This window comes from Crocuta crocuta, unplaced genomic scaffold, assembly GCF_008692635.1.
Source record: "Crocuta crocuta isolate KB4526 unplaced genomic scaffold, BGI_CrCroc_1.0 scaffold322, whole genome shotgun sequence".
NCBI lineage: Eukaryota > Metazoa > Chordata > Mammalia > Carnivora > Hyaenidae > Crocuta > Crocuta crocuta.
Genome location: NW_027532592.1, coordinates 88,367 through 115,216, shown reverse-complemented (window position 1 = coordinate 115,216; position 26,850 = coordinate 88,367). Strand labels below are relative to the sequence as shown.

The 26,850-nt window shown below is 42.3% G+C and overlaps 1 protein-coding gene across 1 annotated transcript in view; it reads right to left on the bottom strand.

Annotated features, from left to right (window-relative positions):
* Positions 1-26,850, bottom strand: part of CATSPERE (catsper channel auxiliary subunit epsilon) — a 92,405-nt gene that overhangs the window by 1,538 nt on the left and 64,017 nt on the right. The window contains exons 12-15 of the mRNA XM_077779906.1: positions 22,102-22,201; positions 15,517-15,603; positions 14,437-14,594; positions 9,893-9,946 (exon numbers count right to left, since the gene is read on the bottom strand). Of these exons, the coding sequence (XP_077636032.1) occupies positions 9,893-9,946; positions 14,437-14,594; positions 15,517-15,603; positions 22,102-22,201 (399 nt within the window). The remainder of the gene's footprint in view (positions 1-9,892; positions 9,947-14,436; positions 14,595-15,516; positions 15,604-22,101; positions 22,202-26,850) is intronic.

Below are 26,850 nucleotides of genomic sequence, written 5' to 3'. Positions count from 1 at the left end.
CGCCCCAAGAGCATCAATATTTTTAATAGATCTTACCAGATCGCATTCCAAAAAGACTGAAATAATTCATTTTTCCTTCAGAATGCCAGAGAATTTCTTTCCCATCCCTGACCCTCATTGCTTCCCAGGAGTATTATCCTTCTGACTTTGTGCCCTCAGGTAAGGTGTGCAGCTTCGTTGTAACTTTGTATCTTCCTGACTGTTGGTGAGGTTGAACATCCCGTTGGATATGCACCTGATTTTGGAGTCAGTGTGCCTGCGTGTGAATTTCATCTCCATCTCTTATCATTTGGGTGACCTCACAAAAATTATTTACTGATTTTGTGATTGTTTCCTCATCTCTGCAATGGGACGCTAATATTCCTACCTCACGGTGAAGTTGAAGAGGATTAGGTAAATCATTAGAACAATCCCTAGCACATAGTAAACACTAAAAAAAAATGTTTCAAATATGTTTACTGGCTAATTGGCTATGCTTCTCTGTAAAATGACTATATTCTTTGCCATCATTTCTACTGGGTGTTTTTCTTTTCTATCAAATATTTTTATCAGATTTTGTCTCACCTCCTTCAATAAAGATTTTAAAGATTTGTTTCCTATACGCTTATGTAATCAAATAAAGTTTAACTTCTGTAATTTGTCACTACAATAAATAGATTACTTTTTGTGATTTCTATTGTTGTTACACAGCATTTTAGAGAAAAAGCACTAATTTTTAATATTTATCTCATATTGAGCCATCAAATTATCTTAGTCTAGAGTAGTTCTTCTTACTAATTTTGGGTTTCCTAGGCATATAATCTTATTATTGAAAGAGAGGATTTTTGTCTCCTTTCCCCCCAGCATTTATAATGGTTATTTTTTTTCCTCTTGTAACGTCAGAACTTTCAAACACAGTGATGAAAAGCAAGTATCCCTGTCTCATTCTTTTTAAATTTTTTTTTTTTTTAATTTCTAGGAGAGAGAGAGAGACAGCGTGAGCAGGGGAGGGTCAGAGAGAGAGGGAGTCACAGACTGAAACAGGCTCCAGGCTCCGAGCTGGCAGTCAGCACAGAGCCCGATGCGGGGCTCGAACCCACGAACCGCGAGATCATGACCTAAGCGAAAGTCGGACGCTTAACCGACTAAGCCACCCAGGCGCCCCTGTCTCGTTTTTGATTTAAGTAAAATAAGAAATTCCCGTTGTGGACAGCAGCTTTGATCTGTGCCCCTGGAGTCCCACCTCGCTCTTCCACTCTTTTTTTTTTTATTTATTTCTAGGACAGAGAGAGAGAGAGACAGCGCGAGTAGGGGAGGGCCAGAGAGAGAGGGAGGCACAGACTCTGAAATTGGCTCCACGCTCTGGGCTGGCAGTCAGCACAGAGCGCGACGCGGGGCTCGAACCCACGAACCGCGAGATCATGACCTAAGCGAAAGTCGGACGCATAACCGACTAAGCCACCCAGGCGCCCCAACGCTCTTCTACTCTTTGTGACCCTCTATTCTTAACGTCCGTGCTGTAGAATTCAGGCCCAATTAGCCTCCGCAATCACATAAGCCAATTCTTTTAAACAAATCACTTTATACACAAGCGCACGCTTCCTACAAGTTCCGCTTCTGTAGTTGAACTCTGACCGTTAGAAATACTGATTGTTTGAAAGCTGTGGTGACCCTGGGGCAAATTAAGCAGCTTATGTTGAACATGAAAATCATACCTTGAAACTTAAAATGAAAACTTAGAGCCACAGCTTCTTATTTTTCAATATAATAAGTTGTACATTTCACATGTGAATCTACTGCTAGAAAAACTTCTGGAATATACTGAAGACAGATTATTTAGGACACATTAAGCCTCTTGTGCATAAACTATGGCCATCTAAGGTTTCATATGAAAAGTTTCACGCAAAATAATGCTATTTGACACACTTATACACTCTCAAAAAATTACTTTCATTCTTAGGAAGGATTTTAATCGCCAAATTTAGTTTCCTTTTAATTTTTTAAAAAGCCACAGAATAGTATACAGAGTACCTTAAGGTAAGTGCAAACACCTTAAAATTAATTTTATAATATACAGTGGATATGAGAATGTTTGTCTTGGGGTAATTTAAGAACATTTCTCAGGGTTTGAATTTGATGATATGTACTATGTACTTAGTCACACACACACTTGCAATATAAGTATATATACATACTCTCTCTACATATATATATCCCTACTATACAAACTTTCATTTCTCTTAATTATTCTTTTGTTTTTTTTCGTATTTGATAAGTGTTTCATAAATACGTTGTTTATAGAACCTCATGTAATGGAAATAGCTCAAAACTAGAATAGTGAAGAACAGTAGCATGAGGAGAAACAGAAACGCACCAACCAGGTAGCCACTGGGACTGAAATAAGAAGAAAAAACACCAATGAGAAGTCATCATCCACTTTGCTTGTGAGTTCATTCAGTCAATGTTTGAATGACTAGCTCCTATGCCACTGACGGCAAACAGAGAATTATAAGACGGCCTGTCTACCCTCAGGATGTTTGCCTCTTACTGACTGAGGCTGACCAGGGAGGAAAACAGACCGTGTGATCAACAGAATGAGAGAAATAAATATAATTCATTGGGGGGGAGGGGCGGGCAGACGTCAGGGAAGGCCTTCCAGTGGTGGTGACCTTTGAACAGAGTACTGGTAGGAATAGGTTTCGGGGCATTAGAATGGGCTCGCTGGATAAAAATGCCTGGCAGTGGGGGCAGGGGGAACACCTGGGTGTCTGACTCTTGACTTTGGCTTGGGTCACCATCTCAGGGTTGTGGGATGGAGCCTGGAGCCTGCTTGGGATTCTCTCTCTCTCTCCCTCTGCCCCTCCCCTGCTCACGCTGTCTCTCAAAAAATAAAAATAAAAATAAGAAGCTCGGAAGTGGAGGAAGAAACAGGCGGGCGTAGAGTTTTTGGCTAAGGGAGATGCATACGCAAAGTCATGGAAGTGTAAGAGAACCTTAAGGTCACTCCCTACATTTGGGAACTAAAAACTAGCTCAAGTGTGACTAGAATTCGGGTGAGTAGGTGAAGTGGTTGGAAATGAGGAATGACAGGTGGTTAGAAGTGAGAGAGACGCCTTTTATTAAGCTACAGAGCATGGATTCTGGAAGGATGATTCTGACTGTAGTGTGAAGAACAGATGAATGGGAAGTAGAAGTGTGGAGGGGAAAAAAAACCAGTTATGAGGTTTTTGTAATCATGCAGGTGCGGCAAGCGTCTTAAATTAAACTCGTGGCTGAGGAACCCGAGAGAAGTAATAGATCTAAGACATCTTTAGAAATTAGACAGGATCGATCTCAGTGATTGTTAGGATGTGGGGCTTGAGAATAAAGGATGCCTTCCAAGGTTCAGAATGAGGTGGCTCTGAGGATGCTATCGCCATTCACTGCTCTAGGAAATTCAGAGGGAAGAACACTTTATTGAGGGTGTATAAATGTGGTTGGTTTACTTTTGGGCATATTGAATTGGAGGTACTTGAAGGTCCCCCAGGTGTGTGTGTGTGTGTGTGTGTGTGTGCGCGCGCACGCACGCGCGGACACCAATTATTAGATGTTACTTTCAGCTGGGTATTCGGCATCTGCCTCTTCACCTGGGACTCTGCATGGGTGCCTCCCAACAGAGTGGATTTATTGCTTGAGCCAAACACTGTGCTCTTTTCTATTTGGTGTCCTGGTATCTGACTTTAGTTTTTGGTTCCTTTTTAAGCCATAGTTATTTACTTGCAGTGTCAGTTTCCCCAGGTCCTAGTCTCCTTACTCAGTCCTTCCTTCTATATAGATATGAGCTTAGTCTGGCTCCAGTGGTTGATTTCCTTCTTGGAGGAAGTTAGTTAATTAGCTAACTCAACAAATTACCTGATATGAGCCAGGTACTATGGTATTACCTGGAAAATAGTAATAATAGACATGGTCCCCATCCTTAGAGAGCTTACATTTTAGTGGGGACATAATCACTAATCAATGATGAAAAAACAAATAGAACATTTTACACGTGATAAGAACTAAGTAGGAGAGAGATACAATGCAATGAAACCTTACTATAGCAGGATTTCACCTGGTGATAGGGTCAGGAAATGCCTCCAATGGGGAAAAGATAATTATCCTAAACTCTGAAGAATTACATGGAAGTGTAGTTGGTAAAGTTAAGTAGGAAAGAGGGGGAAGAAAGAGTTGCCAGATGGAAGAAACAGCATGTGCAAAGTTCCTGATGTAGGACAGAGTGTGGAGAGAGTTGGGGACTGAAAGAAGGTGGCGGGGTCTTGACCGGAGAAGACGGCAGGAACATAATGCAAGATGAGATTGGAGAAGTAGGTGGGGCCAGATCATGGAAGGTCTTGTAGACCCTGTTGAGGAGTTATCATTTCAAGGAAAGAAACTGAAGGGTTTCAGGCTGTAAAATTAGCATTTGAAAAGATCACTTTGGCCCCAAGCAAAGGAAATGAACTAGAAGAAAATAGAACTGAATGAGGGTAGATGTGTTAGGTGTGTTAGGTGTCTATTGAAGCTGTTCCCATCTGAGATAATGGTAGCTTGGATTGGAGTGATGGTGATAGGCTTGGCAAGAAGTGGACTCATTAAAGGGCAGTTCAGGAGATTAAATGAATGAGAGCCAGTGACTGGATGAGCTGGGGGAAATAGAAAAATGAACATGAACCCTAGGGGTTTTTTTTTGTTTGTTTTTTATTTATTTATTTTCATTTTTGACTTGTAGACGTTTGGCTTGTACAGTTCAATGTGCTATTTCCTGAGAGAAGGAACACAGGACAACAGGTTGCTATACTGTTCATCTCCAGAAGGCACCATTCATATTATAGCCCATGTGAGTGGGTTCTCTTGGAGCTGTGCAATGACAGCTCACAGGGCTGTATGCAATTACCCCGATGGGTCTGTTTTAGAGTGGGACAAAGAATAGGGTAAGGGAATGGGTGATAAGATCATGAGATCATATTTGGACATGTCCAGTTTCACCAGTCTTTGAGACATCTAAGAGAAGAGGTAAAGGGAATGTGGCCCTGGACAGAGCAGAGATATGATTTGGGAGTCATGTGTATATAGATACCTACTGACTCCATGAGTGTGGCCGAGCTTGCCAGAGTGAGAAGCTCAGGAGACCAGGGCTGAGCCCTAGGGAAAGTCAACATTTACCGGCTGGTGAAGGAGGTTGAGACTCTCTTTACTTGAGAGAGACTGGGATAGGAATTTAGGAAAAACCCATAAAGCAATACAGGAGTCAAAGAGTCAACACTGATGGAAACAGGAAGTAAGATGAGGGATGACAAATGCCAGGTTCGGTGCAGACTGGTTCGGGTTCAAAATGGTGACATAAGAGGCTCTTGAACTCACCTCCTTCCGCCGTCACACCCATGCCACAGCTATCTAAGGAAGTTCCCTCCAAAAGAAATCCAGAAACTAGCTGAGCAATGTTATGCCCGATTAAGTCCCCAGAGATCACCGAGGAGCCGACATCTATGCAAGTACAAAAGGGTCTTTATTACAAGCTTGAGTAGGGGCTCCAACGCACCCCGACACAGCGGTGATGGTATGGAGCCCCGAACTCTAGATCGCAGAGCTTTTTATTGTGATCACCGTGGGATTTGGGGCCTTCCAGCTTGGCAGCCTCCTGATAGATACAGGCTGTCTTGTCAGTACCCGATTGGCTCGGCCCATCTGGCCTGACCGCAAACTGCCAACCGGAATGTCTTGGGACATAGGCGCCTCTTTTAAACTGATTGGCTGTTGCCGTTGCTAGGGAAGTAACTAAGGGCAGAACCTGGGACTGGGTTCGGGCCTAGTTCACTCTCAAGACGGAGGTTTATTCTGAAATGGAATCAGTTAGATTTAGGTCTCACAAGCAACACCGACACATTGGGTGAATGAGAAAAAAATCCACCCGCATCGAAATGGGTAGAAGAGACTGGGACACAGTCTTACCACAAACCCCACACCCAGGGCAGCAATGCACAACCGGGAGCTTCTCCCTGAGGAATGAAGGATTTGGACCCAACATCTAGAGTCCCAACTTGAGTGACAAGTTCCCCCAAACTCTTAGCTCTGAGGGCCACCCGGGCTTGCGTCTGTGAGACCCGCAACGGTTACAGCCAACAGAAGGGACCCTGAGCACCGCAGGAGCTAAGCCCCCGCTCAACCCCCAGCACAGGGACGGCAGATAGAAATGCCCATCTCCTAGTCTTTCCATGAAGGAGGCCTATTTGCTCATCTTAAAAGCTATGGTCTGAGGCTCAGGCTCCTGACTGAGCACAAATCAAGGGACAGACTGAAATCCTTTTCAGAGACTGGGGAGCGTGGCAGGTGCCATCTTAACGTTCTCACTCTGCTAGGCCTGGGATGCTCATATCTCTGTGAAAGGAGCGTCCGCACATGACTGGTGGCTCCAGCTTCTATGGCTGCTGTCCAGGGGACACAGCCTTTCTCGCCTGGCTCTGGTGGTCAGCAGAACTTACATTCGCTGGTCCTATGGGGCTGTAACAAACAAACCCCACTGAGCTGGGATTAACCCCGGACTAGTCGCAGAGGGAAGGGGCAGGAACACCCATCTCCCAGTCTCAAAACCCTGAAAGAGGTTTATCTGCATACTTTAAAAGCTGCTGCCTGAGGGTCCAGCTTCCAGTCAGCTTGCACCTAGGTGCTGACTGAGGTTCTCTTCTTTGGGACGCTGACAGGTCCCACCCTCAACTACTAGGAAACACGCAGAACTAAATGGCATCTTGGACAGTCAAAGGTTTGAGAGACGACAAACAGCTAGGGCCGGGCTGAATAATAAGGTTCATTTCCTCCCCGAGACCAAATCTTCAAGACTGGGAAATGTGGCTGTTTTATCTAAGTCAGAAACCAACAGACAGTCAATGGAAATGAAGAAACAGAGAAATACGTCCCAAACAAAAGAACAAGCGAAAACTCCAGAAACAGACCTTAAGGAAATATTAAGATAAGTGATTTACCTGATAAAGAGTTCAAAATAGTGGTCATGAAGATGCTCGCTGAGGTCAGGAGAGCAAACAATGCATGAACAAAGTGAGAATTTCAACAGAAGTAGAAAATATAAGAAAATGTCAGGCAGATTTAATGTAGGCTAAAGCTATTCAAAGGAGAGGTAATTGGTGAAATAGTAAGAAGGCAGATTGGGTAGAATAGGGAAATAGGAATAAAATATAGGGAAATGAAGACTTGAGTGTAGACAAGACTTTAGAGAAGTTTGTCTTACAAAGGAGGGGAGAGAATATGGTAGCTGGAGGGGAGAGGAGGTTGAGGCGTTATTCATTCATTCATTCGTTCATTCACTGATTCATTCATTTATTTGAGAGAGAGAGATTGTGTAAAGGAAAAGGGCAGAGAGAGAGGGAGAGAAAGCATCTCAAGCAGGCTCCACACAGTCCACACAGAGCCTGATGCGGGCTGGAACTCACAAACTGTGAGATCATGACCTGAGCTGAAATCAAGAGTTGGATGCCCAACCCACTGAGCCATGCAGGTGCCCCCAAGTTTTATTTAATTAATTAATTTATTTATTTATTTAAATTTAAAAAAACATTGAGGGTGATTAAAAGCCTATGAGGAAGATCTAGTTGAGAGGGAAAGTTTCATATATAAAAAAGAGAAGAAATAATTGATTTGGAAGTTTCCTCAGAAAGCAGGACATAAGAGGGTTCAAAGCACAGGTTGAAGAATTACATTTAAAGATGACGAATAACATTTCTTTAATTGTAACAGGATGGAGAGAGAACGGATATAGGTGCTTGTCGGTTTATATGTTTGGAATCAGGAATGAGGAGTGTTCCCATCTGTTGACTTCTAAATTGTCTGTAATGGTGGAAACAAGCTCATCTGATGGTTGTTAAGGGCAGATGATGGTCCAAGGAGGAAGCTAATTACATAAGGTTGTTATGGAGAGCAGAGATATCGGTTGACCAAAGAAAGATAGGAAGGTTCTCAGGTAGTGTTGGTGACCTATAGGAAGTTGGTGATAAATCTACCCTGTTGTGCCACTTTCTTTACCAATACTTGGCTGCTCACATGTAATCACAGAGGAAGCAGGTAGTTGGGGGCTTTCCAGGTTGGGGGGGGCGGCAAATTCCAGAAAGGTAAGGGGATACTAGTGTTATTGAAGTGTAAGAAAACGCTACATAAAAAAGGAGACATTGAAAGCCAAAGTGGAGGGTCCCAATGAGAACGAAGAAGAGCTGTAGTGATAAGATAGCTGAATTAACAAGCCGGAAGGTCCGAGAATAGGATGTCTGAGCCGACTGATGCTTCAGGAAGCAGAGACACTCTTCTGATAGCAATGCCAGTGTCCGTGGTGTGACCACGGGAGTGGACGGTGGAAACATGACAGAGGAAGGGGACACTCAGGATGAGGAAAGGCCATGATGTTGGCAGGGTTGGCTGTGTGGGCACAGCTGGTGGGGACTGGTGTGGAGATGGAAACCGCGAGGCAGGGCCCAGGTCGTCGGTGAGCGGGGAGGAGGCCGGGGATGAGGTGGCAACACAGAAATGACGGAGGTACAGCAGATGCCATGAGCCTCAAAGGGTGGGTGTCTAAAACATATTTCTTGGTTTTGTTTTAGAAGAACCGGGATGAATAATGATCTGGCAGTGGTAATGGCACCCTGAGGCGCCTGGGGGTCATTGGAAAATAAACAGCCAGCTCTCTAGAGGGCTGAGGGTGAAGGAGTGTCCTCGGGGAATAGAGGGAGCTAAGAGGGGGAGCTCAGAGGACGCTTGAGGGTTTAGGTGAGTTTGCTGGTTAAATGGTAGCAACTCCAAAGGGCCCAGTGGAAAATTTGGGGAAGTGGTTAAGCACGGGGCCAAAAGGCAAGGGAGTACTAAAGGTCTGCCTCCTCCAGACTGGTCTTCAGCCACTGTTTGCTCATGAAAAGTGCTTTCTCACTAGGAAATGTCCACCACCAGCTAACCCCTACTCTCCTCTGCCCCCCCTTCAAGGTTCAGGTTTAACAGAGGCTAAGCTGCGGTCAAAAACGTATGGACTGTTCCTTGGGCTCCATCACATCCTCTGGCTGCTAGAATCCAGCTACCAGGAGGTGAGCTGGGCCAAATAGGTGAAGACCTCCTTCCCTGTCTTCTCTCCTCTCCAACTCACCAATGCCACCTTCTGAGGGTGGATCCTTGGGTGGACATACATTATTAATATTCATCTAAATCAAACATACCAATCTAACCCTCATTAGGAAGTCACTGCCAAACGCTACACATGTTTCCCAAAGCCGCTTCGAAACAATACATGGCTTATCTCATGTGGAGGTTATTCACACTATTGATCTTCCATCGGAACAAAACATCAAGGAGTCAGTAATATCTGAAGTAGGGCCATTAAGTGACTTAATCATTTGTCTTCTGTTTTTGTTTAGCATTTTACAAAAAATGAGGCCCAGGATAGAGGAGGAAAGTCATCTGCGACCCCAGTGTGAGCATGAAGACTTCTTTCTCTCCCCTCCTAGAAAACTCAGGTCGGGTCCAGGAAAGCGCCTTCACTAGCTGTTTCCGGGATGTGTGAGAAGGATGGCCAGTGGTCAAGGGCTGGCTTGGGGTCAGTGGGGCACAGCCGCTGTCTGCTCCCAGTCTCCACTGGCCCTTAGTCGGGGTTGACAGACACGTTTGAGGGGAAGCCAGTGGTCACTTGGGGATGGAACAAAATGGGACCCAAGCCGCGGTAACAATCCTCAGAAATTCCTTCCTGCTGCATCCCTGGGATGACTGATACGTACAATTTTAGGATGTCACATATAGGGCACGACTACTAGGGTCCCAGAGAAATGGGGGAGACACTTTTCCTTTTTTTTAGCTGCCACTCTTGTCTTTTACAACTTCCCTCATTAAAGCCTGATTAGGTGCCAGACATTACCTGGGAATCATTCCAAAGGTCTCTATTGCAAATATAGTTGTCAGGTTACAGAAACTGCAAATTAGAAAAATAATATTAAAGATGAAATTAAGTGCAATATATTAAAAGACTCCCTCCAAATCTTTACGGTAATGATCAAACAAACCATGGATAATCCTAATTAAGGTGTCATTTTCTCGGGAATGGAGAGAATAGATGAATTTGCGTAATAACTGTGATGATTTTTCCAGACGTGTGACTTAGCCTGCTTGCTATATAATTTTTCAGCGCTTAGTGCAATTTCACTGTCCTCCTAACAGCTTTACATTGTTTTGATAGGGGGTCCTGAGGCAACAGCAATAAGAATAATATAATAATAATAATAATAATAATGTTTTACTGAGCATTAGTACTTATTGAAAATGAATACTATCCGAGTGCTTCCTTTGTACCAGGCAGTGTACCAAACACTTTCTGTGAGTTACCTGATGAATCCTCATAGCAACCCTTTCTTTTAGATGAGGCAACTGAGGCTTAGATAGGTCAAGCTACTTGCAAAAGTTTACACAGTTGTAAGCAGCAGAGCTGAATGCAGGTTTTTCTGATCAAAGAGCGCGTGACATCAAAGGTGTGACATTCACCTGATGTAGGTTGACTCAGGAAGCTAAGAATGCTGGGAACTTGATATAATAATAACTTGATATAATGCTGTGTTACTATCTTTAAAGTTACTGAGTATCTCTCATAATGTAGCATATTTCTTGGAATGAGATAGGGTAGAGCTAAATCAACATTAATGATATGATTTCGGGGCGCCTGGGTGGCTTAGTCGGTTAAGCGTCCGACTTTCGCGTAGGTCATGATCTCGCGGTTCGTGGGTTCGAGCCCCGCGTCGGGCTCTGTGCTGACTGCCAGCTCAGAGCCTGGAGCCTGTTTCAGTCTGTGACTCCCTCTCTCTCTGACCCTCCCCTGCTCGCGCTGTCTCTGTCTCCTAGAAATAAATAAAAAATATTTTTAAAAAAATGATATGATTTCACCTATCCTCACGTGAGAGATGACAGAAGAAAGGAACTTAATTCTGATTGAGCAGAATTAGGGCTTATTACCCAGGCTTTTTATTTGATCTTCAGAATACTTTAAGAGAGGTATTATAGGCTCATTCTACAAATAAAGAAATAAGCTCAGAGACTAAGCAATTTGCTTAAGAAGGCATATCTACCAGTTCCAAAATTAGGGTTCAAGCCAAAGTAGACTCTAGCCTTCAAGGTCCATCCATGTTGTAGCAAATGGCAAGATTTCCTTCTTTTTTATGGCTGAACAATATTCCATTGTATTTATATGCCACATCCTCTTTATCCATTCATCCACTGATGGACACACACATTGTTTCCATGTCTTGGCTACTGTAAGTAATGCTGGAATGATCATGATGGTGCATCTTTTCAAGTTAGTGTTTTCATTTTCTTTGGGTAAATACCCAAGGGAGGAACTGCTGGCTCACATGGTAGTTCTATTTTTAGCTTTTTGAAGAAACTCCATAGTGTTTTCCATAGTGGCTGCACCAGTTTACATGCCCACCAATAGTGCATAGGATTCCCCTTTTTCTACATCATTGCCAACACTTGTTATCTCTTGTCTTTTTGAGAATAGCCATTCGAACAGGTGTGATGTAACATCTCATTGTGCATTCGATTTGCATTTCCTTGATGATGAGTGATGTTGAGCACCTTTTCATATGCTTGTTGGCCATCTGTATGTCTTGGGAAAATGTCTATTCAGATCTTCAGCCTATTTTTTAATTGGATTGTTTGTTTTTGTATTGTGTTATAGGAGTTCTTTGTATATTTTGCAGATGAACCCCATATTGGATGTGTGATTTCCAGACGTTGCCTTTTCATTTTGTTGATGACTTCCTTTGCTGTGCAGAAGGTTTTTAGTTTGACATAGTTCCACTTTTTTATTCTTGCATTTGTTGCTTTTGTTTTTGGTGTCAGATTCAAAAAATCATGGCCAGGACTGAAGTCAGGGAGCTTCCTACCTATGTTTTATGATATAAGGGCTTACATTCAAGTCTTTAATCCATTTTGAGTCAATTTTTGTGTATGGCGTGAGATAGGGGTCTAGTTTCATTCCTTTGCATGTGGCTGTCCAGTTTTCCTAACACCATTTATTGAAGAGACTGTCTCCTCCCTCCCCCTGGCATATTCTTACTTGGCTCCTTTATAATAAATTGACTATATATGCGTGGGTTTATTTCTGTTCTCTCTATTCTGTCCATTAATGTATGTGTCTGCTTTGATTTTAGTACCATACTATTTTGATTCCTATAGCTTTGTAAGATAGTTTGAAATCTGGGAGGGGGATCCCTCTCACTTTGTTCTTTTTTCTCAAGATGACTTAGGTTATTTGGGTTTGTCATCATTCCATTCCATATAAATTTTAGGATTGTCCTCGTTCTGTGAAAAATGCTATTGGAATTTTGAAAGGGATTGCATTGAATCTGTAGTTTGCTTTGGCTATTTTAACAATATTAATGATTCCAACCTATGAGCATGGAATATGTTTCCATTTATTGGTGTCTTCTACAATTTCTTTCATCATTGTCTTATAATTTTCAGTGTCTAGGTCTTTCAACTTTTTGGTTAAATTTATTCCTAGGTGTTTTATTCTTTTTGATGCAATTGTAAATGAGATTGTTTCTTAATTTCTCTGCCTGATAGTTCACTATTAGTATATAGAAACACAACAGATTTTTATATATTCCTTTTTGTCTCCTGAAACATTACTGAACCTGTTTATTAGTTCTAACAGGTTTTTTTTTTTTCTGGTGGACTCTTTAGCATTTTCAATATAATATGTCATCTGATTTGTATGACTTTTATTTCTTTTTCTTGCCTAATTGCTCTGGATAGGACTTCCAGTTCTATGTGGAAAAAAAGTAAAAGTGGGTGTCTTTGTCTCTCATCTTTGCTCTTGATCTTAGAGGAAAGGCTTTCAGCTTTTCGGCATTCATTATGTTGTTAACCATGGACTTGTCATATATGCCCTTTGGTATGTTGAGGTATGTTCCTTCTCCACTTTGCTGGAGTTTTTTTTTTTTTTAAATAATAAATGAATGTTGGATTTTGTCAAATGCTTTTCTGCACCTATTGAGATGATCATTATGATTTTACCCTTTATTGTGTGAATGTGGCGCATCACACTGGTTACTTTGCAGCTGTCAACTCATCCTTGTATCCTTGGAATAAATGCCACTCGATCATGGTATATGGCCCTTTTTAAATGTATTGTTGAATATGGTTTGGTAATATTTCATTGAGGATTTTTGTATTTATGTTCATCAAGGGTAATGACCAGTAATTTTCTTTTCTTGTGGTATCTTTGTCTGGCTTTGGTACTTGTTAATGTTGGCCTCATAAAATGGGTTTAGAACTATTCCTTCCTCTTGTATTTCTTAGAAGAGTTGAGAAGGTTAGATATTCTTTAAACGTTTGGTAGAATTTACCAGTGAAGCCATCTGGTCTTGGACTTTTGTTTGTTGAGAGCTTTCTTTCTTACTGATTTGCTCTCCTTACTAGAAATCAGTCTAATCAGATTTTCCTTCTTCTTTTTTTTTTTAATTTGAGAGTGAGCGAACGAGAGAGAGAGAGAGAGAGAAATGCCCCTCTCCCATGCTCAGTATAGAGCAAGATGCAGGGCCTGATAACACCACCCTGGGATCATGACCTGAGCTGAAACTGAATCAGATGCTCAACCAACTGAGCCACCCAAGTGCCCCTGATTTTCCATTTTCTTCATGATTCAGTCTTGGTAGGTTGTAGGTTTCTAAGAATTTACCCATTTCTTCCAGGTTGTCTAACTTGTTGGCATATAATTGTTCATAGTAGTCTATTATGATCCCATATATTCCTTTGGTATCAGTTGTAACTTCTCTTTCATTTCTAATTTTATTTATTAGAGTTCTCTGTTTTCCTTGTTGAGGCTAGCAAAAAATTTGTCCATTTTGTTTACCTTTTCAAAAACCAACTCTTAGTTTCTATTGTCTTTTTAGTCTCTATTTATTTCCTCTCTGATCTTTGTTATTTCCTTTCATTTACAAACTCCGGGCCTTCTTCTTTTTCTAGTTCTATGAAGTATAAAGCTGAGTTGTTTATTTCAGATTTTTCTTCCTTCTTGAGGTAGAGGATTTCCTTTTTTTCTGCCTGAATAATACTCCCTTGTATACGTACATATATATTCCACATCTTCTTTATCATTCCCTCATTAATGGGCACTCAGGTTGCTTCCATGTCTTGGCTATTATAAATAATGCTGTCATGAACATGGGGGTGCATATATCTTTTTGGGTCAGTGTTTCATGAATCTCTTCTAGTAATGGTGACCCCAGATCCTATAGCATTTTTATTTTTCCTTCTAGGCATTTTCTTCCCTCTTGCCTTATGTGATGTTGTCGTGTTTAGTGTGACTCATTTATTCGACTTTGTAGAGCATAGTGGAAATTTTATTCAACCTCATGATTATCCCTTTAAATGCTAAAACTATTATCATAAAATATCTATATTCACCTATAGTTTGGATCCAGGATCTTCACACGAAACACATACATTCCAGAATGGTCTACGGGCCAAACTAAATGGTTATAGTTAGACTTGTTGATGATCTCATATGGTTGATTCAGGTCTCCCGGTTTTCCGATAGCATAAGAAAAACAGTGCTTATAGTTCTGAACAGGAAACAAAGACAAAAACCTTAGAATCCTTTTCTAGGGGAAGAGGTGTTGCAGATTGTAGGAGAAAGGAGAAAGTGTGTGTGATAGCTAGGGGGGAGAAGGGAATGATCTGGAGAAATACACCTATGTTTGTTGGGCAGTATTAAGGGACTGTTTTAATCATGAAATTAAAGTGAAACCAGTCAGCAGGGGTATGTTTTCCTCCAACCACCAGTCAGATGCCAAAGGATCCTTTGGATTTGAGGTCCAAAGGATCGTTATAGTAAAGGTTCTAGGGTTATGTTGCTTGAAGGGTAAAGAGTGGTGGATGGGAAGTGGGATGTTTAGGGCTGGGAATATAGAGGATAATACACATTTTTTGGTACAGATCTCTGTCTTGACATGCATAGATTCTGATGTAGAAGTAAAGTAACATTCTTATTGTAGGATTTACATTTTACAGGCTCAGGTACTGTATAGCTCCCTTTTATTCATGAGACATGATTTGATTCTTCATATAACATAAATTAATTTCAACTGAAGAAAGTTTGATGGAAGAAAATTGAAAATATTATAGTATAGGACCGATAGTTGGCATTCAGAAGTGGTCTTTTCGTTGTATAAGAATTGAAACTTCAGGTGTTCTTTAGAAAGACTTGCTCTCAATGCTTCAACCTGTTTGTCAGACAGTTAATAAATCTGCAAACACAGATTTCAGCAGAAAAAAGTTAAAATTGTTAGTATCACAGGAGCAATGGAAGACCAAACAGAAATAAGATGGAGCATTTTTGAAATCATAATATTAATCCGATAGAAAAATTGGATTTGAGTTGCAAAAACCAATTTAAATCCAAAATGTTTCCATGAATCTTTTGTTAATGCCGAAATGCCAATTTAGTTATTATATATAAAGTTTGCTGGGTGATAATTTCCTTACCTCAGGCCCCCAGACCTCTCCTAGTGGGAGGTGCTTGTTACGCGCAATCATTGACTTCCAAGTCTGGGCTTCATTTAAACAACCACTCTGCCAAAAAAGTGTACAGATAGGAAGTTAAGAGACAAAACAAGCAAAGGAAAGAAAGAGAGACAAACCAAGAAATCTACTCTTAACTGTAGAGAACACAATGATGGTCACCAGAATGGAGGAGGGTGGGGGAGATGGACGAAACAGGTCATGGAATGAAGGACCGTATTTGGGATGAGCAGTAGGTGATGTATGGAATTTTGAGTCACTATATTGTGCACCTGAAGCGAATATAACACCGTAGGTCAACTATACTGGAACTAAAATAAAAAACTTAATAAGAACTTGTGCACACACATATGTGTTGTACATACACACACATTTTGTATACAAATTTATTGCTAATATTTAATATATTTAATGTCATTGAAAAATGTATATTTAATTGTTTTCATTATTTAAATGTTTGCTGATGTAAAGGGGAACCACTGATGTTTGTATATTGACCTTATTTTAAGGGTTTCACATGAAAAGTAATGTTACCAGTGACTAGGACAGTCTTATTTCCTCCTTTCCAGTTCTCGTGCTTTTAATTAATTTGTATTGTATCATTTGCCTTATTACAGAGATGAGAAACAGTGTTGCATAGAAGTGGGGAAAACTGGCCCCCTCATTTCACTCCTGACTCCAGAGAGAAAGCTTTCACATTTTCACCGCTGAGAAAGAAGTTTCTATAGTTTTATTTTTGTTTTTGGTGTGTTTTTTTGGTACTTATATTTTATCAGGTTAAGGAAGTTACCATATACTTAAAACTTTCTAAGATTTATTTTGGTGTTATTCTTTTTTTTTTTTTTTTTTAAGGTAGGCTGCACTCCCGATGTGGAGCTTAAACTCATGACCCTGATAATTCCAAGATATATTTTTAAAATAATGTTAGTATGAATAATTTTTTAATCTCATTAATCTCATAAAATTAATAGCTTTCCAGCTATTATAATAATCCATGCTTCTTCTCCTTTATTCTGTTAATATAGTGGATCTCTTTGATTTTTTTTTTAAATGTTTTTATTTATTTCTAGGAGAGAGAGAGAGAGACAGCGTGAGCAGGGGAGGGTCAGAGAGAGAGGGAGTCACAGACTGAAACAGGCTCCAGGCTCTGAGCTGGCAGTCAGCACAGAGCCCGACGCAGGGCTCGAACCCACGAACCGCAAGATCATGACCTAAGTGAAAGTCGGACGCTTAACCGACTAAGCCACCCAGGCGCCCCTGGATCTCTTTGATTTTTAAATGACATTCCAACTCTTCATTTATAAAATAAACAAAACTTGTCGGAACAAAAATGTGTGATTTTTAAATAGATTGCCGAGTTTGATTTGCCAGTGTTTTGGTTCAGTGCTTTGTATCTGTGGTCATGGGTGAGATTGGCTCATAATTCCCTTTTCTTTTAAGGTCGTCAGCAGGTCGCTCTGTACTCACAAAATGAGTTGGGAATACTTTTGAATACTGTGGAGGAGTTTTTAAAAAGCTGAAGGAGAAAAGTCCTTAAACATTTGGTAGATTTCATCAGGAAAGCCATCTGGGATTAGAGATGTCTGTTTTTTGCTTTGAATATAAGAAACTTTGGTAAATTATATTTTTCACAGCATTTGTCTGTTTTATCCAATTCTTCACTGTCAAGTTTGTTAATGTAAATTTGTTTATAGTAACCTCTATTATTTGGGGTTAAAGTGGTGATATTCTAATTCTGTCTTTCTCCCTCTCTCTCTTTTTCCATTTATCCACTGGAAGAATTTTATAGAGATGTTTCCCCTTATCTACTATTTGGTTACCCACTGGTATAGTTCATTTGAAGCAAGTAGTAGAAATATTTGTGTCTTTGTCTTTATTTGCCAATTAATAAAATAAGGAGTTGGTTTTATATCATCCTCCAAAGGCATCTTTTTGAAAAAAAATCTTTACTAACTCATAGGTTTAACATGTTTGGCAATATTGCAGTAATTGTCCTTGATGAAGCTTGGATTGTCCCGTCTCCAGCCAGTAGGAACCTCTTCACGTTCACTTCTGATGACTTTCGACATGACCCTAGCAGCCTTTGGCACTTCCCTGCTATAGGGTGTGCCAAACTCTTCCAAACCCATCAAGTACATTTCCTCCTCCAGGCTTGGAATTAGCTATTTAAGAATTCCCAGTTATTTTTAGTGAGAAATAATATTTCAAGGTAACCATCTGAGTACTGAGAATAATTGTACTGATTAGTTATGTTTCTAGGGATTTTAATGGACACCATAGGAAAAATTTCTCTCTCTATGAGCAATATATTATATCCAAATCATATGAGTTTCTAGTACCTCATGAGTTTATATTGAGTCCTATTCAAATTCAGGATTTTTTTGGTGTAACTTCTACTTTACATATGTGTCTCCTTGCTTTTATGCCAAAAAACTTGATGGAGAATGACAGTATTAGAATATCTCACATTACATATCTCACAGCATCAGAATAACTAATATTACCAATGCTATCGTGATTATTGAAAACAGTTATATTTTCCCCCGGGATATGATCTTAACATTCTCATAGTATATTTTATAATTGTATTATACCTATGTTGTCAGAATATATCCATTATACACTATTCTCTTTCCCTTTCAACCTTTGCTTTGCTTCAGCTTTGTAAGTAACTCTATCTTATGCCTTCCTCTAGTTCTTATGTTGCTGTCTCTTTAGTAGCAATTGTCATTGTTTGAAGGTTATTGTTTAGTAAGTTACTCAGGAAGGGCTCATGGGAACAATATCATTGGAGCTTTTTACATGTTAATAGCAGTTTGTGCCTTTTCTAGAGTCCTCAGTTTTGCTGAATATAAAATCTTTGGCTCAGTGTTTATTTTCCTTTAGTATCTTAAATATTTTACTCCATTTTTTGCTGGCATAAAGCATTGCTACAAAAATGATAACTTTATTTTCCTTACATGTGAATTGCTTGCTTTTTTGCCTACATGCTCACTTGGGTTGGCTGTTTTGAGATTCTTTTTGTTTCTTAATGTTTGTTTTTGACAGAGAGAGAGACAGAGAGCGAGCGTGAGTGGGGGAGGGGCAGAGAGAGACACACACACAGAGAATCCAAAGTGGGCTCCAGGCTCTGAGCTGTCAGCACAGAGCCCGATGTGGGGTTCGAACCCATGAACTGCAAGATCATGACCTGAGCCTGAAGTCAGATGCCCAAATGACTGAGCCACCCAGGCGCTCCTGTTCTGATATTCTTTGCTCTTTCCATATGAAGCTTCAAGTCTTTTTTTCTTGGCCAGGGTTGGGGGGGAGGGGTGGGTGGGAGAGATGTTTTCCTGAATGATTAGCATTGGTTTTGTTCCTTTGTTCTGGTTTCTTTTTTAGGGATTCCATTGACCCATCTTTTCGATCTCCTTTGCCTAACTTCGGTATTTGTCACTTGCTCTGAAACCCTTTTTATCCCATTGTTCATTTCTTTTGACTTTAAAGATTTCCCCGTTAATATCCCATGTCTTAAAGCGTTATCTGTTGTTCACTTTCATTTTTAATGGTGATTTTCATTGCATGTAGAATTTTAGATTTGGAATTTATTTTCGTTCAGCAGTTTAAAGATATTTTTGTTCGAAGTTTTCTGGTTCGCATTATTTCTATAAAGAAATGAGCTTTAAGACTTATAGCTACTCTTTTGAGGGCACCTTATCTTTTTTGCTTTGACTACTTTTAAGGTTCTCTTTCTTTTGGATTTCAGAAATTTTACCATAGTGTTTCTGGATGCAGATTACTTTTTCTGTGCGTTGATGTCTTTCACCAGTTTGGGAAAATATTGCTTCTGCCCAACACTCTCTCTCCTCTCTTTTTAGGACTCCAGTCCTTAGATGTAGACAGTGAATCTCCACCATGTTCTTGTCTATAGTTTCAATCAGCTTATCTCCCTGTCCATAGTTCTGGGCATTTCCTTCTGACCTCTCTTCCAGTTGGTTAATTCTGTTTTCAGCCATCACTCCTAATAGTCGAATTCTTCAGTTATTGCAGTTTTGATTTTTTTTTTTTNTCTAGAAGCGATCAGCAGCTCAGAGGCATGGAGAAGGCAGAAAGATTGATGTTGAAAGTTGCCGTATGGTGCACGGGAACAGCAGTGGGGAAGGTGACTTGCAGATATTGGCAAGATGGTGGCTGAAGGACTAAACCATGGAGCTCAAGTTAGGCAGGAAAAGAGGAAGTGTGGGGGTGGCAGAGATGGAGAGAGTAGGGGGCTCACTATGGTGGATGTCCAGATGTGTGCACGGAAAAGAGGCAGAGGAGTAGTGGGAATAAAAACCACAGGGCTAGAGAATTGGGGGTTGAGGTCAGAGACTGGAGTGTTAGCATTTACAATTTTTAAAAAATTTTTTTACATATTATTTATTTTTGAGAAAAATAGGGAGAGTGCAAGGAGGTAAGGGGCAGAGAGGGAAGGAGAATCCCAAGCAGGCTCCACACTGTCAGCCCAGAGCCCGACGTGGGGCTTGATCTCATGAAACTATGAGATCATGACCTGAGCTGAAATCATGAGTTGGAGGCTTAACCGACTGAGCCACCCAGGTGCCCCCGGAGCGTTTGAATTTAAATGTAATTATAACAGGGGCACTGGCCTCGGTCAAGGCAGGCTTTGCTGTGCTGCTATAAACCCCCACCCTCACGGTTTTTATGAATTCAAGTTCAATTCCTGATCACACATGGTCCTGGTGAGATGGTTCCTATGGATGGCTCTCCTCAAGCAGTGGAGTGGCTTTTCTGTCTAGTGGCCCCGTGAAGAGCCCTCATGGGATCCTTCTTACCCAGCCTGCATCTACTCCGTCTTTAATTGTTGCTGTAATAGACTGACATGTGGAGGAAGGCAGGAAGCACGGAAGTTCATGTGATCTCTTCTTTAGCCCTTCACCCTGCACGTGACACATATCCCTTCTGCTCATTCCAGGGTGGTGAGAACCAGTCACCTGGCCCCACCCAGATGCAAACAGGGCTGGGAAGCGTCATCCCTGTTGAGAAAGCCTCTTCCTAGCAACAGCCGTATGTGATGGCTGGCTGAAGTCAGGGGTCAACTGTGACTGCTTTCAGGCCATGAGGAGCACTCAGCAAGTTCTGCGTGAGTGACAGCAACAGCCCAGGGGTGGGTACATGACACGTGGGTGACAGGGGCCTCAAACAAATCACACTTGAGTTAGGGTGATGGGATTATTGATCTGGCAATGAGAACTGTGGATTAGGGAGCACTTTCGTTCTGCAGCTCATCTTGAAATACACTGGGGTGGGGGGGGGTGGGGAGAGAAAGAGAACCGTTGGTTTGAGAGGAAAACAGGGGGAACTGTATTGTCTGAGGAAGGTCTACTGAAGAAGGGTCAAGGGCATTGAACCCCAGGGTATATTAGAAAGGTTTGAGAAGGTGGAGAGGAATGGGGGCCAGGGAATATGGGCCCAGGTGTAAGAAGAACACAAGAGTTTGGGGATGAGACTGTGGGGAGAGGGTAGTTGGGAAGGACTCACATGTTGGGTACTGGACAAGTGCAGGAGGAACATGGTGGGATGGATTTGTTGGGCCACGTAATTAAAAGACGCTTAGTTCTTGCAACATTCTGGAGGGGTAGCAGGTGCAACTCATTGTCTCTTGGCTGCTATCTGGGTCGGTTCTCCTTGGAGAATTAAGGTCTCTGACAGATGAGGAAGTTCCTTTGGGAGGAGTCATGCCTGCCTTTGTTTGAGCTTGAGATCTCTGGGGAAAAGCAGGACTCGATGCTGGTGACTTCTGGAGAGGCTCCATCGCGATGGGAGGTCCTCAAGGCAGAAGACCGCACAGGGGAGTGAAGTGTGGTGGCCAGGAGGGGTGAGGCCTTCCTGACAAGACCTGCAAAGTTGTCACCAGGGAGGCTGAGATCGACCAGTCCGAGGGTGGAGGGAAACCGGGAGAGTGTGGGGACAGTAAAGCCAAAGTCAGCGAGTCAAATGATCAAAGAAGTCAAGTGACATGAAACCTAGAGAGTGTGCCTTTCATTTAGCACCAGCGTGGTGAATGCATGAGGGGCAGAGGCAGACCCACAATTTATCAAACACTAAATATAGTGTGGAGCGAGGGGAAAATATTCACCTATAATTGCATCCTCCTGAGATAAACATCTTTTATTTTCTGACCTCTTTAAGTCTGTTTGTAAATTATTTTATTTTATTATTTTACTTTTGAGAGAGAGAATGAGGGCTTGGGTGGGTGGGTGAGAGGGACAGGAGGGAGACTGAGAATCTCAAGAAGGCTCCACACCCAGCGTGGAGCCCGATGTGGGGTTGATCTCACAACCTTCGGATTGTGCCCTGGAACCGAAATTACAAGTTGGACACTCAGCCAACTGAGCCACCTGGGTGCCCCCACGTCTGTGTATATGACCAGAGCTTCTTTCAGGGCAAATGAATTTCAGTAGTCACAAAATTTAATACATAGGTCGTATTTGTTTTCTACCCATGTGTAGCCGTTTCTATTTTCCTTAGATAATTTATATATAGATTTAAACATGGGACGACACATACCTTCTTCATAGTGTTATTAAAGCTGTAGTCATTCCTGCCGTGGATTTCCCACACGATGAAATTGACTTCCACGTCTTCAATATAGCCATTTTCATTGAATCTGCGCGAGACAGCAAGCACAACAATAGTAGTTGAGGGGTAAAGGACAGGGGTTAGGAGCGGCGGCTTTCCCGCCTGGTGGGCTTCCTTTTCAGTCCTGTCTTTATCCCTGAACAGCCAGCCATGCGGCCCCGGGGAGGTGACTTATGTTCTGGAAGCCTCGATATCCTCACTTATCTGTAAAATAACAACTGTGCCTTCGGCACAGGTTTCCTTCAGCTCTCAAAATCCACCTCATAGTAACAAACCAGACCAATGTCACCGTTGTAACAGCTGGAGCCAGAAGAGCTCTTCAGTTTGACAGGAACTACGTACAGGGAGAAAGACCGAAGGGATGACAGAGGAAGGGCACAGCAAGGGCCCCTGGTGTCATTGAACCCACACACATTCTTTGGGTGATTATTCTGTGCCAGTGAATTAAAGCACAAAGTCACTATGAGAGCTAATGCTCTGGATCTCCCGGGAGGACCCGGCTGGGGTTCAGGGCTGAGTGTCAGGGGACAGGCAGCAGCAGTGAGACCTGACAAGGGGCCGAGAAGCCGGAGTGCTCGCCAGCCCCCGGGAGCCAGAGCCGTGTGCAGCTCGTGCCCAGAGAACTCGTGATGGCTTCCACCCCCCGCAGACCCCAGCAGACAGGGAACCCACTCCCCAGATGCCAGCTACTGGAGACATCGGCCCCATTGAGCTTAGAGTATTCACCCCCAATTCAGTGAGTTTCCAAAGGGATGTTCCTTCACATCGTTAAGGTCATTATTGTTTTCTTGCGACCAGATGGAAACGGGCCTGAGGCCAAAGTTCAGGTTCAGTTACTGGTGAAGTTACAGCTGTGCATACCAGACCTTGCTGCCTTGTTTTTAAACATGGTCACTCTGCCTATTTTTCTGAAAGAGAATGTCCCCCCCGATGGAAATTTCACTTAGGACTTTGGTCTCAGGTACTTGCTTCTGGGCTCTGACTCTAGGAATACTGCCACAGGTCTGATACGTTCTGCTTCCCACGTTTGTGTTCCTCCGTAAAAGGTCATGGGTCCTTGACACCGTTTCTTTACCCACCGCCTGCGTCTCGGGTCGCTCCACCCGCTCCACGTCTCCTACAGCCCGACGCCATCCCCTCTTGCTTGTAAAAACCAGCTGGCCAGGGAATTTTTCCACATCAGGAAGTGGTATCTGAGGAAGCTATTTTATGTTCATCTTAATTCGTTTTTAGGAATCATAAAGGCGTGAACTCAGGTGTGACGAGCTAGGGGTTAGCTTCCTTCTTCCCAGCACTGGAGGAACTCTAAAGTTCCTCCCACAGGAAAATGCACACACGTGTGTGACACACAACGTTGTAGGCAGTTTCCGAGATTTGGGGCGGGCTTTAGCGAAGCTCTCATTCCAGATTTGGAAGGTGCAGCATGCTCGACTGCATCTTCTGAAAGCCGTCCCATTCCTGAATTATTAAGAACTAGTTGTAAAGCCATACCTTTTATTTAAATTCAAAAAAAGATCTTGGTTCAACTGGGAGCAGACAGCGTTTGACACTCACAAAAGCAATGAGCTATAGTGCCATCTAGTGGCAATAAGGATAAATTACATGATCCCATATTTCCTGGGTTTAGAATGAGTGCTCTTTGATGATGTTTTATTTATTTCACCGAGCATATAGGACAAAAGTACTTGCCCATGTAAGCATGGCTTATTTTCATTACTGTTCATTAAAATGATATGATACCAGTGAAACCTGAGAAATTCTGAAATGTCACTACTTGGCAAGTAACTTCCCTCAACTTGTAACTTCTCCCCTGTGAGTTTCCCTTTTGGAATTCAGAAGGCGAGACCTCTCTGTCGATCCCCTGGATGCATATGTTTTCAGTCCTGCATGGCCACTCAGGTAGCCCACGGCATTAACCAAGTCTTTTCCTCTTTGTTTGTGATGCTTTAACAGCTGGGTTAAGTATCCCAGGAGAATGAATCGGAAGCAACATGCTTTATCAAGTGAGTCCTGGTACCAGAGATGTAAGTAAGTAACCCCACGTGGTCCAAAGTAGGGCTGCTGCTGCTGTCTGCTCTCTGGCCCCGCCTTCTTCAGCCCTCACAGCCTCTCATCTGCCCCTTGACCTCCCCAGACGTCCAGTCCCGACCCCTCTCGGCTTTCCTCCTATAGGCAATTTCCTCCCGGCCCAGCATCCTGGCTTCATTCACTTGCTCTGGCCCTGCCAACAACATCTCACCCCCGCCTTGGCTGCCACGCTGTGCCTTCTGCCTTCATGCCCATGCTACCTGAGAATTCAAAGATGTGGGACTGAACGCACTCGTGGTGTCTGAACTCAGTTGTGCCTTCGGTGTTGTCTGATCACCTTTCTACTGGTCCCTTTAGCCAGACCTTCTCACATTACCCTCGGTGACCCCTGACACCCTCCGAAAGCCCCTCCCCAACCCCTGGGGGCTCCCAGTTTACAAGAGGTCCCTTCTGTTTCATGTAAGTAGGTTGAGGCTGTCAGACATGACCTCTCTCCACTCCCACACTCCTCTTTCCAAAGCAGTCTTTTCTACATTTAATTTGACTCCTTCCCCCGAAGTCTCAGAGGATGAATTGGTTCTTCTTTCAACATTGCCACCTAGGGGGCGCCTGGGTGGCTTAGTCGGTTAAGCGTTCTACTCTCGCTTAGGTCATGATCTCGCGGTTTGTGGGGCGGTTTGTGGGTTCGAGCCCCACGTCGGGCTCTGTGCTGACAGCTAGCTCAGAGCCTGGAGCCTGTTTCAGTCTGTGACTCCCTCTCTCTCTGACCCTCCCCTGCTCACGCTGTCTCTCTCTCTCTCCTAGAAATAAATAAAAATATTTAAAAAAAAAAACAAAAAACATTGCCATCTGGGACTTTGCTACTTCTCCAGTTTTCTTCATGGACCTGGCTCCTGTAGCTTATTTCATTTTAGTTAGGAAATATTTCAAATATGCAGAAATTTCACATTTCAAATATGTGAAAGTTGTTATACATCATTCCCATCTAGGTTTTAAACTTTACTCATACATAAATATATCCAGAAATCATACACAGTATTTCTTTGTGGGTTTGTAAATAGACATACATGATATTACACTGTATGTATATTTTGGTAATCCCCCCACACTCAGTATTAGGTTTCAAGATGGATCCATAGAAGTTTCCAGTCTTTTGATCTCTCGCGGCAACTCTTCCTTCCATATCCAACCTGAACTTTGTGACTGACCATCTGATTCCCTCTTATAACCATCTTAGTTCATCCATTTTAACCTGCTGTGCAGTATTGCATTGGCTAACTATACAATATATACATCCAAATGCTCACTATGTATTGTTGTGCATATTTTACCACAATTTAAAAAAATCTGTAGTTAAAGACACCGTAAGCAAACCTTTCAGCCACCCTGTCTTTTGCACTTGGTTTATGGTACGGTACCACGAAGTAGCGGGAAAAGTAGGAGAAATGTGATGTCCAGGAGGCCAGGTGAAGAAGACATTTCAAGTAGGAGAGAGTGACCAGCTATGCAATTCTTGTTAACGAGGTCACATAGGGTGAGTCCTTGGACTGACCACTGGGCGTAGCAATATGGAGGCCACTGAGAGGGGCTGGGGGAGGGGAGAAGAGTGAGTCCCAGTGAGTATGGTAGCTAAAGAGGTAGTGGGGTCAAGAGAGGGGTTTTGTGTGTGTGTTTTGTTTTTAATGAGGGAAGAACTGCAGATTTCTGTGATGATACAGTCAGGAGGCAAACGATGATGTGGGAGGAGGAGGGGCCAGTTTCAGGAGCAATGCTCTTAATTCGGAAAGCAGGTGGGGGTCCAGATGGAGATGGGGGCCTTACATGTACATGTAGTTCACCTATGATGATAGGAAGATAGACAGAGTTCAAGGGTACAGGTGTTTGCAGATGAGTAGATAAGTGGTGGAAGTTTGTGGAGCTCTCTTCTGATTGATGTCACTGAGACTCACTCGTCTTCCTCATTCTCTCTTGTCTTCTGTCAGTTATCGTTATCAATCAGTTGTCAAGCCCGGCCTATTATAATCACTCATTTTTCTCATAAATAATTCCTCTTCTTTGTCCTTGCTTCTTTTTTTTTTTTTTTTAACCTCCATGGACTACCAACATAGTTTACTACCTGGTCTCCCTACTTGGACCTGTTTTCCTGAAATTCATCTTCTACATTTTTCCCAGAGAGAACTAGTTAAGGCAAATATCTGATCATGCCACTCTACCACAGAATGGACAGAAAATCTCCCATGAGCTGGACTCCACCTGTCTAGTTTCCCAGCCTCGTGGCCTGACACCTCATGCCTCACTTAATGCCCCAACAGCATTTTACTGTTGAACTGTGCAACAGTAAAATATTTATTTTACTCATGATGAGTGAGTTTATTCCTCACCATCATTTTTGCTTGAAAGGCTCACCCAGTGGAGTTCGCTATCACTTTTCCCACTTTTCTTCCCTCCCCGCCTTCAGCTAAAGATTCATTATCCTTTAAGACTCAGTGACTCAGCTCAAATGCAAGTTATTCTGGAAATATTGCTCAAAACTCATCTCGCTTCCACAGCTGGGTTGGATTCTTTTCTTTTGAGTTTCCTTTTTTTTTTTAAATTATTCCATATCAGTTCATATGTTTATCTAACTCATCAAGCTCTTGAGCTCTGGGA